The sequence below is a fragment of the Archocentrus centrarchus genome, chromosome 12 (genome assembly GCF_007364275.1).
Source record: "Archocentrus centrarchus isolate MPI-CPG fArcCen1 chromosome 12, fArcCen1, whole genome shotgun sequence".
NCBI lineage: Eukaryota > Metazoa > Chordata > Actinopteri > Cichliformes > Cichlidae > Archocentrus > Archocentrus centrarchus.
In genome coordinates this window covers 21481434-21501542 of record NC_044357.1, presented here as the reverse complement: position 1 = coordinate 21501542, position 20109 = coordinate 21481434, and the positions used below count along the sequence as shown (strand labels likewise).

Sequence of the window (20109 nt, the reverse complement as noted above, 5' to 3'; positions counted from 1 at the left end):
AAATCTGATGAACTGCCCTGCCTCAAAGTGTATTTTGTCCAATAAATGCCTATGTAAATTTTTTTTTTTGTGGTACGTAACTTAAAAAGTAACATTTACTGGACAAAAGCCATTATGCTTGACATAACTTGTCAATTTCCATTGCTGCTGGCCACAGCTTCACTGTGAGGGCAACCTCCTTTCACATCATCACATTAGCTTTACACTGCACATGCTGTTATTTGAAAATTCCATTTACACGTGATAGAGGAAATGATATGAAAAGCCGATATTATAAGTACAATGAATGAATTCTGTGGAAGAAGCGATAATCTTGTCACAAACTATAAAAGCTGCACAAGTTGAACTAATGAAATACCATTGTGTCATTTTTTGCCATTTATCCAAATTCAGATAATCTAGATTTAGACAGACAGTTGCAATTTTTCTCAGACCCTAAAATCACTATTTTCCAAGTGGTCAGTGTTATTGTAATTTTACAATGAAACCAACTTCATACTCACCTTTTATTGTTTGTCACGCTAAAAGCTGTAATTGGAAACATTTTAGTTATTGTAGGCTGCAGCGTGTCATCTCGACAAGACAGGATTATTGTCCAGAGACATTTTGCAGCCATGCTGGTGATTTATGTCTGACCGAGCAGACTCCTCCAACCATACAGTGCTTGGGAAAACCATTTCTTAGTTTGTGGTGTGTTAGACATGAATTTTTTAAAAATATACAAATCCAAAAGTTGTATATTTTTACTTTCTAAAAAATATACGAGTGCTGTGCCTTTTGTGTTAATTTCATCACATCTCTGGACTCACTAGCAAAAAAAAAAAAAAAAGTTACTATCAGTTTTGAAACAGCTCTTTATTCCTATATATTTGTCCTCCAGTTTCTTCTCTCTAGAAAGCCACTTGCCTAGTTTCATGGTTAAACAAAGAGTTGATATTCAAGTATTACATGTGATAGCTGAACATTCAAAACAAGTCCGAATCACTAATAGTTGCTGTAATAGCCTCCACTCTTCTGGGAATCAGAAATACTGAGTTTTGCCCTTGATGCTGGGCGTTTAGGCCTGACTTGAAGAAGCAGGTGGTGCATCCAGAAACTGTTGGTTGGAATTCTTTGCTGATCATTCAAGTTCTTCCAAAACAAACTGGGAAAACCGTTTCTTTATAGCCCTGACTTTGTGCACACTTCTGCTCCCCAAACTGTTCCCACATGGTTTAAATAAAACTATTATCAAAAATATCACTGTATGATATAGTAGTAAGATATCTCTTTATTTGGACTAAAGAGAATGGGTATATGGGTTTGTGGTGAGAAAGTTCTGCACCTGAAACATTTTAGCTGCTACACTGACCCGGAGATATTCATGCTTTTTACAGCAAAACCTTTCTGCAGAACCATTTACTCACAGCTGCCGCCGATGCCCATTTCAACAGCATCACCAGCCATTTAAATGGTAGTTACATTATGAGGCTTGACAAAAAATAATTAGCAATAAATAAGAAATACTTTCAGCAATGTTAAAGATTTTTAAATCATTAAGATTACATAAAAATGGATATTTCTGAGAGCTCATTGCCGACTTCATGCCTGCATTACATGGAGAAACCAAAAAAAAGGACAATTTGGCCCACAGCAGTTTGACATGCAAAAATAAGACGTCAGTTTGTATACCACACCAGTAATAGTAATGATCTTACCCTGGTCAGTCCTGTAGAAACTGTCTGCCTCAGTCAGTAGCACCCATTAAAAGGTGCAAAGAAGTGTGCTGAACTGTGCTGAACACCAGCATGAAAAAGCTTATTTTTATTCGGCCACACCAAGCAAACTTGCCCGTCTCCAGGCCCCTTCCTCCCATTTGTCCTTTTCCCCAAAATAAAATTCAAGTCAAAGAGTTTCTGTTCTTACAAAGTGGAAGACGAAGATGGATATGTCTGACTAATTGGAAAGGGACTGCCAGTGATCAATCCAAAGGTACAGTAGCAGGAGTATTGGGAGCAGTTGAGAGATGACAAGGACACAACTCAGAGACTGACAGCAGTTTATTTACACGTGTTTGGAATTCAACAACTCTGGAAACAGCAGCAGGGAATTGTGCAGGTAAGAGTCTGATTACAAGAGAGTTGCAGTGAATCTCTGCCAGAGAGGAAACAGGAGTTAGACTCAGCCAGAGGTAAGTGTTCCAGAATTGATCTGAATTTCAGAAGGAAGTGGAGTTGGTGGATTATTTGGTTATCTTTATCAACAGACAGTGGAGATTGCACAGGCTGGCAGGAGGAGTCCAGAGGAGACTGGAAGAGAGAGCGGTGGAGAGTGGGCGGGCAGGTTAAGTTGCCGGTGAGTATTTCTTAGGTCGCTGGTGGCCAGCTTGTGATCACAGGTTGAAGTGGCAGCGGGTTTGGACTCAGGAATGTCCTCAACAACACAAGAATGACAAAGAGGAAACTTCAGCCATCCTTTTGCTGGAGGAATCACTGGAAACAGACGAGAGAGAGCAAGGTTAAAGAGAACACAAAGCAAAAATGAGTTTTGAGGAAGAGGAAGACAATTACCACCCTCAAAGTGACAACAATGTGGCCAGAAAATGAAGGCACTAAATACTTCTCACTGATGAGAAGATGATGGACAATAGTGATGATTGAAGTCCAGCAAACAGCAGCTCCACCAGCAGGTGTGCCCAACTAGAACAGCTGGCCCACAACTCCACCTGGGGGGAGAGAGAGAGAGAGACAGAAAGAGATAAAGAAAGAAAGCAAAGTAAAAACCCTCCAGACTGAGACCATGACACAGAAAGGGCAGGTCAGCCATAAGTTTAAATTTTTTATGGCCAGAGATGTGATGGATTTTTGTAGTTATCTGGAATGGGAAGGTTTATCCCTATATTCAGTATTTACTGACTGATTCTGTAACACTTTCCAGAACTGCTGCATCAATCCCCTGAACTAAATTGCTGATTGCTAAAGAACCAGTAACTGTTACCCTGTTTTGTTATTTAGTGACTTGTTTAATGCATGTTTCAATCCAAACTGTGAAAATTCTCTGGTTTTACTTGCTCCCATGTTTGGTTGTTGCCTCTTTCTATTTTCTGTCAACTATTTTTGTTTTCATTAACGTTCTGTTTGAAGAAAACATACAAGCATGATTCATTTGTAAAATTAGTATTGGAAATAGTTTTCTGATCAATTCCTAATGGAAAGATAGCTGTAGACACAATATCAAATAATTTTTCCATAAACTGGAACAAACTATCAATATTCCAAGGAGCTTATTTGGAGGAAGAAGATTGATGTGAAGAGATTCATTAACTGATAAAACTCCTCCTGTGAAACTACGCATATCATCGGAGATACTTTTGTTTTCATCTCAGTTCTCTGGGTTGCCGCCTGCTGACAGTTCTGCTGTGTCACTTTCAAAAAGCAGAACTCTGACTTCATCTCTGATTTCAGCCGGCTCTGCCTTAACCTCATTTGCTCCTTCAATGTTCAGCGTATTCTCTGCCTTTTGATTCATTTCCAAAGACCATTTTCATGCTCCGAGTTAGTTTCATTTTCCAAGTCTGTTGGTCCAATTTCAACCTCACTAATTACGTTGACATTAGTAATTTTGTCACCCAGCGCACCTTGGTTCATAATTTCAAATTAAAATGTCACAATGATTCTTTTTCTGGGAGCAGTCAGCCTTGCAACCGTTTCAGTTACTGGTTAATAAAGTGGAATGAATATCTGCAGCGGCTTCAGATTCTAAGGAAGACTCCGCTCCGAAGCACTGCCAAAACCACACGCTGCCATTTGTCAACACAATGGCCTTGGAGCACAGGGCTTCACTTCGCAGCTGATATCGTCACTGTTTTGCTCTTGTGATCGATCGCTCTGGGAGCCGAGCTCAAGTCCACTTTGCTCCTTTTGGCTACAGCTCGAAGCTTTGTGGATCAAGGATTGCTAGTTAAACTCCAGACAGAGACCTGTGGACAAAGATCTATGACTGTCCAGAAAATGTGGATTAGAAGAAGGAAAAAAATCAGAGCCAGATAAACTTACTTGATGCTGCGTGGTGTTTTCCATTTGCAAAGTGGATTTTAAGACAGAAAAACACATTTAAAGCATTTTATGTCAGTACAGTGAAACTTTCAGGTTAAAGCTGACAAGGCCAGCAAGAAAATACTGAAACTTGTTCTTCTGAATGGAGTTTTTACTGCATGTGGCCAATTTTTCCCCAGCGACAGGTCTTTACCAGGGGGGTCAGTGACAGGTCCATAGTCCTGTGTGACTGAGACTTAGGCAATCATTTTCCCTGCGACTGTCATCAAGGATCCAGCAACCACTTTCAACTGGTTGGGGAATATTCATTTTCCCCTCATGAGCAGTCATTGCCAAATGGTTGTGGACCAGTATCTAGACCTGTGTGGCAGGGGCCTTATTCACTTGATCCCACAATGTGACACATCCAAAATGGCAGATAAGTTAATGCCACATGGTTAGTGGTCACATGTCTGCAAACCTTCAATCGAAATCTATGGGAAAGTGACCCTCACCTCACCTACTCTGTCAGCTACACCGTATGGTTTCACCGTTATGCAACATAGTTATTCAATATAAAACATCAGGCTCTTGTGCTGTGCCCCTTTTCATTTAATACCATCTGCATTAGGGCACAAAGCTGCACACATACATAAAATGGTAACAAATGTTTTCTAGAACAGTTTTCTACAATTTTCTATTTTTATCTTTAATCAAATATTCTGAGTTTTGGGGGCACCTCTGCCTTGTTCTTGCCCCCCGGCCCCCCGCCCCCCTCGTCCCCTTATGCCAGCTGATTAATAAAATCTTTCAAATGCCCCTGGATAAAAGGAAGTTTAATGCTGTATCTAATTAAAGATCTATTTACTAACTTATTGGTGTCCGTTTTTACATGAGCGTGTGTTGTTGGTTACAAGCTACTTATTGGTTGCAAAAGGCTACGTCATTTCCTGACAGGGGACGATCAGACGCGAGAGATCCGCCAGTCTACTTAGTCGCTGTAGTAACAACTGAGAAGCGGACGCACGTAACTGCTGGGCACCACCACGCTTCAAGCAAACGGATAATAAAAACCGTACCAACTAATGTCGCTTGTTTCGTGTGACGCACGTGGATGTGTATGTTTTTGCAAGGTTGAAGTCGTTTGGAAGTAAAACCGTGACCACAGCGGGATATTGAACTCCTCGGGACGCAGGGAAGGAGCCAAAAAAAATAAGTTTTCTTCTTTTTCTGTTTTCTGCGTCGAGGGAATTGTTAGTTTCTCTTGTTGAATTTGTTTGAGTAATTACGTGTTATTATCAGTTCTGGTATTGTTTTTTTGTGACCAAGAGTGGGGCTGTTGACGGCGAGGCGGACACCAGAGAAGCGGCAGCTCAGTAGCCACCTGACCTCCTGGAAAATAAGACGGCAGCTGATGACACACAGGCTGAGAGCTTTACGTGGCATATTACGAAGCTCTCCGACTGAGTAGGACGAGTTTCCAACGCAGCTGTTGCATATACAGCCTTAACGCACCGTTTGCGCGTGGAGTTTGCAGAATACTGTTAGCGATATCTCATCTTTATTAACTAAATAATTTAGATGAACGGTGAAATTGAATTAGACATAATTCTCTGTTGAACTTGTTCTTTCGTGTCTGCGACATTAATAGCCTAAAGTGGTTCATCTGTCAGTACCGGGGACCATGGGTATAACCGGGCTGCAAGTCCTACAGTCGCCGTGATGACAAGCGCCGGTCTGATCCCGCGCTTCCATCCCGTTATGCGCGCTCTCTAACCCCGCACAAGTGTGGCGCCGTGTCCCGGTCACACCGCCAGGATGAGCAGCACCGACCTGGAGCGCATGTCGCTCAGCTCCTCGGCAAACTCTGTGGCGTCCAGCGCGCGGACACTGTCAGCTAACGTGAGAAAGCTGCACAACGCGCTCAACCTCCTACTCAACGACTTCGAGAGGGAGCAGTTTATCCACTGCCTGAACGTCTACCACTCCAAACGCAACGTGTACGACCTGGTGCAGACCCTCAATGTCATCCTCAACGCACCCAGCAAACGGCAACTTCTGCCCATGCTGCGGCTGGTGATCCCCCGCTCTGATCAGCTTCTTTTCGAGCAGTACACGTCGGAGGGCCTTTACTTAAAATCGGATTTAGTTGCAAGCAACGGACATGCCGAACCGCCCCCGGGCGAATTCCTCAGCGCTAGCCCGACGCCCCCGGGGCATTTCTCACAAAACAACCCCCCCGAGTTTCAAGTGGCGCTGCGGGGCTCGCCGGACAGCTTCAGCACCAGCAGCGATGGGACAGCTCCTCTGGTGCCTCTTCTCGGGAGGAACTTTATCCACGAGCCGCCCGGTGAGCTGCGCCAGGTGACCATGAAACGGCACAAGAGCAACGAGGGCCTGGGCTTCAGCATTCGCGGCGGTTCGGAGCACGGAGTCGGTATTTATGTGTCCCTGGTGGAGCCTGGGAGCCTAGCGGAGAAAGAGGGTCTCCGAGTCGGTGACCAGATCATGAAAGTCAACGAAAAAGTCTTCGATAAAGTCACCCATGCTGAAGCAGTGAAGGTAAGGTGTTCATTTTTCTTATACACCCGAAGGAAAACTGTTCTTTTAAATGGGAAATTGATAGCTCTCAACAACTCTATGTACTGTTACGTATACCAGAATCATGGGAACTACTTCTTCTCCCTAGATATCCTGTGTACGATTATCTCCCGTCCCGTATTAATTATGTGTTTGGCCCCTGTCTGAAATTGACCTCTTGGCGCTAACAAGCTCCGATTTGCAGGGGGGAATTAATTTTGTCCAGTGAAAGCGGCTTTGTAATATCAGCACTCATGTACTGTAGCAGCGCTGGAGTGTCAGTTTTAAACTACTACTTCTAGGAAGCGTGTTTGTAACCAGACACCGTCAAAGCAGGTGGTAACCATAGAAGCAGGCGTGTGTGTGTGAAAGGAGGACATTTCTTTGAAGCTGTAGACTTAGAATAAAGATGACTTTATCCCTGAGCATTACTGTTATGACACTGAGCGTAAACGACGCCTATTAGTAAATGAGGTGATAAAAGAGCACGTGTGCAGCGAAGATTGGTTTAGGCGGAATTCTGGTGAGGACCTTGGTTTTATGAGTGCTGTGAACTGTCCATGGTGCTGAACAGTCCTCAGCACCCTTTTTGCTTTTCATCCTGCCCCCGCCCCCATCAGTTTGTCTCTGTTCTCACCCCCACAGTAGCAGGGCTGCATTGTTATGTCTCCTTTTAATTGTTTCATTTTGTTAAGAGATTAGGAAACTAACCTCTTCATGCATAATTACACTGAACATAGGAATATACACTCACCAGCCATTTTATTCTGCTAGTACTGTGTTGGAGCCCTTTTGCCTTCAGAACTGCCTTCATTCTTCGTGGCATAGCTTCAAAAAGGTGCTGGAAACATTCCTCAGAGATTTTGCTCCATATTGACACAATGGCACTACACAGTTGCTGCTGATTGGTCGGCTGCACATCCATGATGCAAAGCTTCCATTCCATCATCTTCCCAAAGTGCCCTACTGGATTGAGATCTGGTCACTGTGATGGTCATTTGAGTACAGAGAACTCATTGTTATGCTCTCTGAGATGATTTAAGGTTTGTGGCTTGTTTTCCTGCTCAAAGAAGCCATCAGAAGATGGATGCACTTTGGTCATGAAGAGATGGATATGGTAGACTGTGGAGTTTAAATGATAGTCAGTCAGTACTAAAGGACCTACAGTGTGTGAAGAAAATATTCCCCACATCATGACACAACCACCACCACCCTGACCTGTCGATACAAGGCAGGATGGATCCATGCTTTCATGTTGTTTACATCAAATTCCGACACAGCAGATATCAAGATTCAGGAGACAAGGCAATGTTTTTCCCGTTTTCAACTGTCCAATTTTGATGAGTTTGTGCAAATTGTAGCCTCAGTTTCCTGTTCTTAGCTGACAAGAGTGGCACCCAGTATAGTCTTACGCTGCTGTAGCCCATTATCTTCAAAATTCAAAGTGTTCAGAGATGGCCTTCTGTACACCTTGGTTGTCAAAATAGTCTCTGTAAACCTGAGAGATGGTTGTGTGAGAAAATCCTGGTAGACCAGCAGTTTCATAACTGAGGGCCACATAAGAACAATGAACTCATCAAACATTTTTATTTATTGCTGGGATGCATCCATAGATTTATTTTTTTTCACCAGCTGTAAGTGTTAGGAGGATTTAGTCTGCTACAATGGCAAAAAAGAAGAATTTAAACTGGAGAGAAATGCTCTCTTGGTCCCGTATGACATGAAATGTGGATGAATGAAATGTGTTTTCTTTCTACTATGCCATGTGCTGTTTTTGGCCTGTAGGCCCACACGTTGAGAACCCTAGACCCAACACAAACACAGGAAAAGCAGAGTTTCAATACCGTATCTTACACTCAGAGAGTAGAAATTTATCTATTAAACTATATGAGCTAAAGAAAAATAGCCACCAAAAGTCCCAGATATCTGTAAGCTGCCTTTTAAAAATGGTGGTTATCTGTAGTTGAAAGGTCACTGTTATGTTCCCTCCAACAACCACGGATTATGGCTCAGACCGAGTCCTTTCTAACCTTCAGTGATCTTGAAAAAGTCATCCCAGTTCTGTCTGCTCTCATCTGGGCTTTTGTAATTCAGGGCTCAGCCACGTGGCAATCCCCTACCTGCATTTAATCAAAAAAATTGCACCTGTAGGGGATTGGCTAATGCTTAGACATGAGAACATTTTATGCCTGTTTTCCTTCCCTGTGGTTGCTTTAGAGGGAGGTTTTAGGCTTTATGGGGTCAAGGTCCCTGATACATGATATGTAACTGTCTATTGTTTATGGGCCCTCTATTTATTTCTCCATATTTCTGCTGTATTCTGTTTCATTTTGTGGTGTCATACCTTTTGTAGCTTTGTTAGTTTAGTCTGCCCTCTCAGTGTCTGTAAAGGAGATACATAGGCCATATGCTTTCATAACTTTTTTTTAGTATGTTGAAGTGAAGCATTCATTGTCCTATTTTTGTCTTAATACAATCTCTTAAATCTGCTGACTACAATCTTTCACAAAGCTGCAGGAGAATATGACTGCACCTTATTTATGTATTGGCTAGAATCAGGGTTATAATAGTTTTGGATTTTACATTATAGTTTAGTTTTAGTTAGTTTTTACTTTTTTTCTCTAATTCAGTTAGTTTTAATTAGTTTTCAGAGTGGTTTTGCTCGTTTTTATTAGTTTTTATTTTTGGTTTCATGCTTAGTTTTAGTTAGTTTCAGTTAGTTTCAGTATTAGTTTTAGTATTTTCATACCTGATCAGGTGCAAGATTCAAGGCGCAAAAGTGACTATTGTGTAATGAAAACTTGACAAAAGATACAGTTTAAAGAAATATAGTCAACAACCAACTGTTCACAAGACATGCTAAATGTGTGTAATATTAAGGACACACATGAACATCAACAGGGAGAAACAAAGAAAAACATTAACTCCCAAACTCAATAACTTCTACAATAAACTCCACAATAAACTTCAGCATCAGTGCAGCAGATTAATAACGCCTACATGTGGTGTTAAACAAAAACAAACTCTTTGAAGGAGTCAAAGCTCAAATCCAGCTGCATCCTGATGTTCTCACCGCCTGAAGCTGCTTCTGTTTTGGAGCTAGCTTGGTTAGATGCTGCTAATTAAACCTGCAGGGTCTTTGCGGCCTCTGTACACAACCTACAGAAGTGTCCGACCTCATGTCCGCATTTATGCTTGTGTAGCTGGATTGTGTGTGTTATTACCTTGTGGTCGTGTGCAGGTGTTTGTACTCAAAGAACCTCCATACGGGACTCTGCCGCTTTCTCGGCAGACCGCAGCAATTACTTTGCGGACCAGCGCGGTGAGCGCACGCACATGCGCACTCACACAGTTGTCCTGTGGCGCTCCCAGCTTAAACTCCGAGAGCGGAAACAATGATTTCATATCAATCCACAAGGCTTAAAATGAAAGTCAGTTTATCGATAATTTCAGTTAGTTTTAGTTAGTTTTGTAAACTCACAATTCAGTTTTAATTAGTTATCGTTTTTTCCTTTTAATTATAGTTTTTATTTATTTCAGTTAACGACAATGTTTTTTCAATTTCAGTTTTCGTTATTTCGTTCGTTTTCGTTAACTATAATAACCCTGGCTAGAATACTAATGGCATGTCTGTTTTTTTTTTTTTTTGTTTGTTTGTTTGTTTTATTTTTTTTTTCCTTCAATCATTTCAAGTTGTCTTATCTGTGGAGCAAATGCTGTTCATCTTTGCTAGTGTAAATGAAGAGCTGCAACGTTCCTGTTCCTTTATTCCAGTTTTCAGAATTCAGCTACTCCTGCCATCCATATTGATGATACCATGTCTGTACCTGTGACTGCTACTCGTTACCACTGCTGCATGTCCTAGTGCTGTTATTAGCTGCAAAGTGCAGGCATCCAGCCAGCAGGAGAGGAGCCTTGTCTGAGATAAAGTCCCCCTGGAGGTCATTAATGCTTGAGTTCAGTTATTTTTATGCCTTCTCAGTTTGGACTAAATTTTATTACAAGCTTTTAGAACTGTAATCAATTTAACCTTTTAAACTAGCGAGTCCATCAATACAAGCTCATATTGTGCAACCAAACATTGTAGATTATGGTTTATATTCTGGTGAAGATGCTGGGTAGTGTTTTTAATCTGCTTTAGCGTCACTTCTTTTTTTGCACATCCTAAAACCTAATTAAAAATTTTAGAGATTGAAAAACCAAGTTGTGTGTGCCTGTGTGTGTGTGTGTGTGTGTGTGTGTGTGTGTGTGTGTGTGTGTGTGTCTTTATCTTTGTTATTTATCCCCCTTTGTAACCAGATAAACAAATTCTTATTAGTTGTTTTAAAGTCTTTCAGCCTTCCATCACAAAGTCTTTGAACATTAAGCTAGCACATTGATAGGAAATAAAAGATAAACATCAAACGCTGCCATCCGAAAATGTCATTTTCTTAGCCCATTTGCCGATGGCTGTCATCAATGAGAAGGAAATTTTTAGATGAGGTATCTGGTTATTTAGCAAAGCTCCAAGAGATCATGCACAGCAGGGACTTTTTCTGCAAGATGAGTTGATTCTGGGTGGATGTGGGACCTATGCCCTGATCTCATCTAATCTGGCCTTTATGTACGTACAGTATATCTGTGAAAACAGTCAGCAGCAAAACAGAATTTGGCCACCAAGAACAAATCAATATCAGTTTAAGTGTACGCTATATTTGGAACATTTTTACCGATTTACCTCCTGCCTGGCAGCTCTTCCTGTCGAGGAAGTGAAGCTGTTACACTCAATCATACTCTACTGATTAAAAATAGTTAAGAAAAAATAGTAATTTTACCCCAAAAAACTCAAGAATTGTTTGTCTACCACTGTTCAGTCCTCAGTTGGTATGTGGTATTCGCTGACTTCACTGATTTAATGCATTAATTCGGAACTTATCTACACAAAGTTGATGAGCAATTCCTGTTTTCTGCAAGGTAAAAATCAGTGTTTTTGTCAGTCTAGTCTGGTGGTTTTCCAAAGGGCCATTTCTAAGTATGTTGTTTCCACAAATCAAGGAACTTTTTTACACATCTGTTTAACTAGACTCTGCAGTTTCTGTAAAAACTGCAGTGGGATTGTTGCTACTCCTGGACTTGGTCTGTGGCTTGCTGCTAAATAGTTGGAGGTAAATGGGTTGGGTAAAAATGAAGGAAGATGAAAAGGTGAAAAAAAAAAAAATATTAGAAGCTTTCACTTTGGTGATTTCATGACTCAAGGGGATCAACCATAAGCTGTTAACTTATATATCATGTTATTTTTCTAAAAATAACCTATGGGCTTTTATTTTGAAATTTTCACAGTATTAATCACAGTATTAAATCCTCTTGATATCATTCAATAAGTACTTGGAGGCTTTAATTTTGAAAAAGAAAGTGAGAGTATAAAGAATCCAAGTAAATACCTAAACTATGCTGGACCTTTTATTTTGAAAATCTGAGACAAATCTGCACATGGTCAGAATTAACTAGAGGCTTTTATTTAAAAAATTTTACATCATTAATACACCTAGATAACATTTCAATAAGTAATTGAAAGCTTTAATTTTGAATAAGTAAGACTTTAACGAATCCTGTGGAGCTGCCATTATTATCCTTGGGATTTTATTTTGAAAATGTAGTCAACAGAATAACTGTATGAAACTGAAGACCTTTATTTTGAAAATACCACTTTTTTTTTTTTTTTTTTTTAAAGCATATTGGTCTTACAAACTGAGGGCTTTTACCTTCAAACTCGGTGAAACTATTTACTGCTGGAGCTGCGCTGCCTCTCCATCCTCATTAGAACAAAATAGTGTTGAGGCTGAAAATATAATTTATGCAGTTATATTGCATAAATTGTATTGATATTTATAAAAAAAATTGATACATCACACAGCTCTGTGCTCTGCTTTGATAATTCGCTCTCCTCAAGTATGCATTTAAGCCTGGACTCCAGGTTTTTCTATAACAATCAAAGCTCATATGGTTACCTGATGTATCAGTGCATCTCTTAATAGTTTTCTCATTGGAGTCCTTAAACAACAAAACAAAGCATGTCTAATAAACTTTTCTGATGATTAACTGACTGAATATGTGTGTTTAGTCATTTCAAAATCCACCAGCCATGTCTGTACAGCTCAGCGATTCTAAGCTTCTGTCATTTGTGACAGATGAAGTTTCACCACTGAATAAGCAGCTGTCTGGGCGATCTTGATGAATCAAGTTGTGACATCCATTCATCTCGGCAGTCTCGCCGCCGAGAACTGAACTCTGCTCTCAACAAGTATCCAACTTCAGGACTCAGTATTAATTTGTTTTTAATGTCAAGTCAAATATTTGTAAGGTGAAGCCATAAATTTTAATCTGCAGGTCCAGAAATAGTTTTCTGGCACATGTACTAAATGGTTCAGGCTGAACGACCTCATTAACTCTGTTTTCAGCAGGAACAGGCGGCCGTTTTCTACTAAAGATGTTTTGACTGTCCTCCACACCACAAAAACATCACATGTTAATGTTTAAGCCCAAAGGCAACATCGAGCGACCTCTGGCTCTATGAACAGTTACCAAGAGTAATCCCACCGTTCGTAACCCTCCTGGTGGAAACTCATTAACTCATAATCACTTGGGATTCATCTTATAATTGCTTGTTTTTAAGTTTTGAACTGCAACAGCATTCTCTTTAAAATCACATTAAAGCGGTAAAGATGCCATTGCACTGAGCTCTCTGAATTAAATTCAGAGTGCTGCATAATAACATGCAAAGTGGGTTAAGGATCTGCAGACTCTTCGCAGCAGGCAGTCCGGGCCCGGGCTGCGTGTTTGCACCACTGAGGAAGACCAAACTCTGTCACAACTCTGGATTCGGCTCCAAGCTATGAATCAATTAATAGTATAACAAGATTTCTATCTGCCTCCCGCCATCTAATCAACACACTCACCATTAGCAGTCTGCGGAGCTGCTCCAGGCCACTCGGCTCCCGTTCCTCTAACTCGTGGCCAAGTCTTTGCATGTCAATGTCCCTGGCAGCAGACTATATGTCGACCCAGTGAATTCAGACCGAGGCCAAGTTTTCATCTCGTATTTAATCCCCTCACCCCGTGGTTCCTTTGCAGGGTGGTGATAAAAAAGCAAATGTTCCAAACACAGGAGGGGCACACAGCATTTCCTCAACTTATGTAGGAGGAAGACAGGTAAACATGTCAAGCAGCAAACTCGTCTCTTGTCTTGTGTTCTTCACTGTCTATCTGTTTGTGCATCGCTACACCACTGTTCCCCTTTTGTTTCTTCCTCAAAACCTCCTCAGACTTGAAACCAATTAAATGAGCAAAATCAGAGAGATGGGAAGCCTGTCGCTGATGGTGAGACAAGACTGCCCGCCTTATTGTTGCGAAGGCCCTGGCCAGAATAGGAAAATTGATGTCCTTATCCCTATCCTGTCACATCTCCTGACTACTCGGCACACCACAGAGAAGATGATTAATGAAACACTAGTGCTGGCTAGATGCTGACTTGGTAGCTAACCCTGGCATTGACTCTGGGGACTGAGGCCAAGGCCGGCTTTTAGGAAGAGGAGAGAGTCAGGAAGAAAATTCAGCTGTAAGCTCTTGACACGTCATCGGGGGGGAAACAACAATCTAGTGCTTTCAGAGGCCATCTCCGAACACAAGTTTGCTGAAGTGTAGTGGATTAAGCCTGTGTACAAGTATACAGTGGGGAAAAGAGGTGTGAATGAGTAATGTGCTGAAGACAAAATTAGACTCAGAGGCTTATTTAAAGCCAAGCTCGGTGTTGAGGCGGGATTATTGATGCTATTTGTGGGTGCGAGATAGTGGTAAAGGAAAGAGCGTACAACATTCTGGATAAGCAAATGAGCAATAGATTTACTGTCAGCCGAATCAAAACCTCCACTTATTTACAAATGGCTAAACAGAGTTGTACATAGTAATCTTTTAAAGCTGTGTCACACCAGGTTTTCACTGCATGACATTTGCTTAAAAAAAAAAAAAAAAAAAAAAATAGCTTTTTAGTCATCAAGCAGAGATGGACCAAAATTATAACTTGCAGTTGTGCTCATTGTTAGTCCACCCAGTGAATGCGTATGTCTGCTTTGATTTGCACTTGTTAGAAAGCTTTCTTTAGCTGGTAGTTGCTCTGCTTTCTTCACCATCTAAAAAGAAAAAGACACCAGTGAAACTGGTGATGTGCACATTTAAGCACAGCATCCAAAAAAGTTCGCTCTATGGATTTATTGGCTGCCATGAACAACAGTGGGCTGGATGAATGGATGATTTTTTTAATACATGAAAGGAGATAGCAAAGCAAATATAAATACAGTTGCACTAACACAATTCTTTAATGATTTAAATTAGTCAGGCCAATGAAATTTCAATCATTAATGCATCCATCATATTGAGAACTGGATGTAAGAGATGTTTGTCTGTGACAACTGGAGTAGCAGCCCACCCGCCAGCAACCCTGAACTGGATAATGAGTGGGTGGGCCACAGCCCCCTGGTGGGTTGTGAAGGTACTCCAGGTTCTTGCAATAAGTAATTTACAACAGATTAAAAAAAAAAAAAAACACCCTTAATTTTCAGTGCTATAATTTAGTTTCATAACATTTCAAAAGGAAATAAAATGAACAAAACAAAATAATTGGATTGGATAAAAAAAATACACCTTGTTCTTCATTTTTTTTCAACCACTTTTGAGCTTCAATTCTTGTGTTTTATCCAGAGAGAGAGAGAAGCTGTAGCTGTCATGTCCCAAAATTAAAGATGTTCATTCTGTGTTACGTACAGCATCCAAAACATTCAAAACAGCCCATAAAAATAGCTTATATAAAGTAGAATAGCCCAATAAAACAAAATGCAATGACAAGACAAAATAAAATAGAAATTGTGAAAGCGAGCGGGTGTTGTGTCACCCTGTTCAGTTTTATTTACTGAAAGAATTCAGACCTATCCCAGAGGACCTGAGGGGACTAGATGGTTTATAACATAGCTGGTCACACGTTTTTGTTTTTGTTTTTTTAAAAACAATTTTTTTTTCATAGATTGACAATCAGGAGCCTCCACAAAAGATCCGAGAACTGGAGCGAGATATGAGTCATTTTCACGGTCTCACTGAGCACTCGAGACGCGGTGTTCTGAATTAGCTGCAGCTGCCTGATCATCTCTTTAGAGAAGCCTTCGAATGCTCATTACAACAGCCAAGTTGACTGAAGATGGGCAGGCTTCCTGAAGTCCTGCTGAGACACAAGTCATTTAATCCTTAATGCGTTCACAAGGGTTGAAGGCTGACTGCAAAGCAATGAGTCGACATTGAAACAATAATGAAACATCCCCATTCAACACCAATGAAAGGCAAAAGGAGGTGAAGATATGTAACCTACTGGGTGAGTCTAGTAAACTTACTGGCTTTCCAGAGATCAGTGTAGTTATTCCAGGTAAAGTGAGGTACTTAAACTTGCGATTTAACACTATACATATACACTGACCTGAATATGACAATATTTTTTTTTTTTTTTCCCCGTACAAGAAGGAAATACGAGTTGAAAGTTCCTGCAGATGTCTTCAGTGCAGAGACAGACCAGGGACTGAATCATCTGCCAAGCTGCCAAGAATCCCTCCTCTGTGTTTCACTATGAGGGGGAGGGGGGGCTGAAAAATAATAAGAGAGAAAATAATTCTGACCGAGCCTGACAGGGAAAAAGTGGGAGTGTGTAACGGATAGACAAGCTGTGCATGTGTGTTCCCAACAGAACACGTCGAAGAGAGTTTGTTTAAAAAATCTTTTTCCACAGTAGTTTGCAGCTCAGACCTCTGAACTCAGGCTGTTACAGCTGGTTAGGAACTGTCTGGAATAAACACATTTGCGTGCCTTTAGGCTCGGCCTCTGGCCTTGTGTTTACATACTTGTGTTCCTTCATCTCGAATAACACTGACAGCAGATTTGCCTGCTGCATCGCCAGAGTTCAGAGTGCTTCTCGATGCCTTAAGGCATCCTGAAAGGTCAACATTTGTGCTGTTTACTAAGGAGCAGAGGGCACAAATGTTGGGCTGGTAAAATCACAGTGTAGCAAACAAAAAAATTCTCCTTTCCTTAATAACTGCAGCTAGCATATGTTTAAGATAATTAGCAACGATCAAGCGACCTGCAGTTGAAGCATTCGCTGCTGTCTGTTAGTGAAAATGATTAAGGACTCCTGGGGTGCTCGGTGGCTTAGTGGTAAAACCGGCGACCGCATACATATACCGCGTTGCGGTGTGAGTGGCGCAGGTTTGAGTCCCGGCCTGTCACCAGTTAGCCTGCGTGTCTTCCCCTGTATCTTTCCCCTTTTTCCTGTCTTTACTATTGCGAATAAATGCCACTGTGGCCGAAAATTGAAGAAAAAAAAATAATTAAGGACACTTAAAAACACGCATACCCAACAAGCTTTTCAGGATGCTCAAAATTCTAAAACCAAAGGTTTTTTTTTTTGTTTTTTTTTTTTTTTGCATGTTCCCATTTATCACAGACTGTGTAAGTCTGTTGGCTTACATAAGCACTGTGCTGGGGCGTCTGATAGCATTTCCTATCACAAGAGGCTCATTTACTAGGGAACGTGCAGACTCCTACAAATAATTCATATTTACAATATACAAATCATAGTGTGATTGCTATGATTTGTAATAAAGGCACACTGTTAAAGGGTCTGTACGGATGCATGAATGTCACATCTGTCTCATAGTGGACGTATCTTCCTGAATTTTTCATGATGAAGTGAAGGGAACTGTCAGATGTTTCACGCTGTAAAGATTTGTGAGGTTATGAATAATCATTTAAAAAGAAAAACTGGATCCTTATGATTCATTGGTTTACCAGCTTTCCTCATGTAATGTTTCCCATGATGCAAAAGTTTTTGCACCAAGACTATCACGTAAACTGGAGTAACTAGTACAGCTTTTCAGCTTCCAGTTAGTGAATGAGCACTTTATATTTCTTCTTTTTGTGTTTTAAATACTACATGCACAGGTCACGTTTGAGGTTTTTGAGGCTATTTTGCTTCCATAACATATACTCATATATATATATATATATATATATATATATATATATATATATATATATATATATATATATATATATATATATATAGACTTATAGAAATAAAATGTCCAAAATACACATGCAGGTGTTTTTGGTCTCCTGGGCATTTATGCAAATCAGTGCATATTTAGTGAGATAATGCCTCATTTGCATATTTAAACATACATTTTCAAAAAACTTGCAATACAAAAACATGTCTGATTATAAGTAATCAGCTGGGGAAGTTTCATAGTTACATATTCCAATTTTACAATTCATATTTTTAGAGGTTGAGAAATTGATTTTTTTTTTTTTTTTTTTTTTTTTTTTAAAGTGCACCCTGCAGGTCTATTTTCTCATAGCGGTTTGCTGCACTTGTGATCAGTGTTGATTTGATTTTAGATACAGTACTTGTAAGGATTATTTTAGTTTGGCAGCAGCTGCCTGTAAATTAAGTGAACAGATTGAAGTGTTGCGCTGGCTGCAATGCTCCGATTTACCAAATGAGCTGGTGTCTCTTTGAAAACTACCCTTGTGGTACCCTTGAGCAAGACACTTAGCACCTAGCTGCTCTACTGGCCAACAGTTATTTGGCCACCATCTTTTACTGGCCGGCTTCCAGTTGCGACTGTGTGTGTGGTTGCACAAGTGTGAAATGAGTTATGACTTAAGTTTGGAGGATCAGCGCTTCTCCTCCTTCTTATTATTCTTACATTTGACAGCTTCGGCTCTCTGCCTCAAGGACAAAGGTACAGCTGCAAAGATCCACTGACTCTGGTCTTTGCCTTTGCTGTCATATCGTCTGCAAGTTTGGAAGAAAACATCTCTAAATCTGACTTTATCCTGAAAAAAATGCCTCCTTTTCTCATCCCAGGGTGTGAAATATTGCTGTTTGGTCAGATGATACCACACACTGGTAATGATAATGGTTAGACATGGTCCAATTTTAAAGTGTTTAAAAAACAAAACAAAACAAAACAAAAAAAAAAATCAGAAAATATCCATGATAACAATTATATTTAAAAATGTAAAAATATCATTTTGATTACAGAGCTTGCACATACTGGTGGATTAACCATCACAGAAACATAAATTACTAGAAGCACTCAGAGAGCGCAAACCTCCGCCAAGGCCATAGGGTCACTGACGCTGTAATACGTGTATCTAAATGCTGTGAAATAATCTTGCATCTTTCCCAGAGGCTAGGATCATCTGAGCAGTAAACGATAAAAAAATGATCGTCGCCTCACTATGTTGTTTGATAGAACATGTCACTATGTTACACTCTAATTTTTTTACAGGCTTTTGTGCCTTGTTTCAGAGTTAGAAGCTAAATTATTAAAATCCCCCTATCCCGCAATAGTGAAGAATCCTTAAAAAAATTCCTGGATCCAGATCGTGATCCGGATCACCGCCAAAATATAATCACTTCTTCCTCTTGTCATTTCCAACCAATCCACAAAATTTCATCGAAATCCGTTCATAACTTTTGGAGTAATCCTGCTGAAAGACAAACAGACAAACAAACCAACGTGACCGAAAACATAACCTCCTTGGCAGAGGTAATGATTTTGGAAATTACTAATACTGTTGATTTAGGGCAGCTGTGTCAAACCTAATCTAATAAATTTAAGCACTCTAAGTCTGCATTGGGAGTTTTTATTTTTGCTCTGGTTAGGTTTAGGTAGGCTAAGTGGCAACCTCTGCGGGTGGAAAATGAAGCCAATGTGGAATTGCCAAAAACTGCAGTTCTTCTTGGAGTCTGTGAGGATTGAACCTTAATGCCCATAGACTCCCATGTAAAAATGCCCAACTTTACAGCATTAAAAGACATATTTTTCCCTGCTATACCTTGTGGCTCCTGTAGAGCAAGTTGCCTACTAATCGGAGCATCAGCGGATCAATTCCCCGGCTGCCTTGGGCAAGATACTGAATCCTGAGTTGCCCTGATTCATCCGTGTGTGTGTGTGTGTGTGTGTGTGTGTGTGTGTGTGTGTGTGTGTGTGTGTGTGTGTGTGTGTGTGTGTGTGTGTGTGTGTGTGTGTGTGTGTGTGTGTGTGTGTGTTCGACAAAGCACTTAGGTATAGAAAAAAGTGCTTGTGTGATTGGGTGAATGAGGCTTGTAGTAGAGGTTGCTCGTAATCTGAAAGTGCTAAATAAATACCTCTCCATTTACCATACATGACCAGTCAGGGTGAATATATTTGATGGATAATGGAGTCTGAATTATTTAACTGATATTATTTGTCTCGCTGTGTGATACACACCATCCAAAAAGTTGGTGCTTTAATTTTAATGAATTAAATTATAGTATTTTTTTTTTAAAATCAGCTCTAACACTAATTAGCAGATATGTGACTGTGTGCTGCACCTGTTCAGCTTATTAATGCAGATTGTTAACCAAGCTTGCGACTTTTAGCTTATAACTCTGCAGTCTACCCTCTTGTCC

At 40.4% G+C, this 20109-nt stretch overlaps 1 protein-coding gene across 3 annotated transcripts in view; it reads left to right on the top strand.

The window, feature by feature from the left end:
• The first annotated feature begins 5738 nt into the window (after window positions 1-5738).
• whrna (whirlin a) overlaps window positions 5739-20109 on the top strand; it is a 172025-nt gene continuing 157654 nt past the window's right edge. For 2 of the 3 annotated variants that reach the window (XM_030742695.1, XM_030742694.1), the window contains exon 1: window positions 5739-6575. In XM_030742695.1, coding sequence (XP_030598555.1) covers window positions 5832-6575 — 744 coding nt within the window. In that variant the 5' untranslated portion in view covers window positions 5739-5831. The remainder of the gene's footprint in view (window positions 6576-20109) is intronic. The other variant, XM_030742696.1, reaches the window with a different exon arrangement.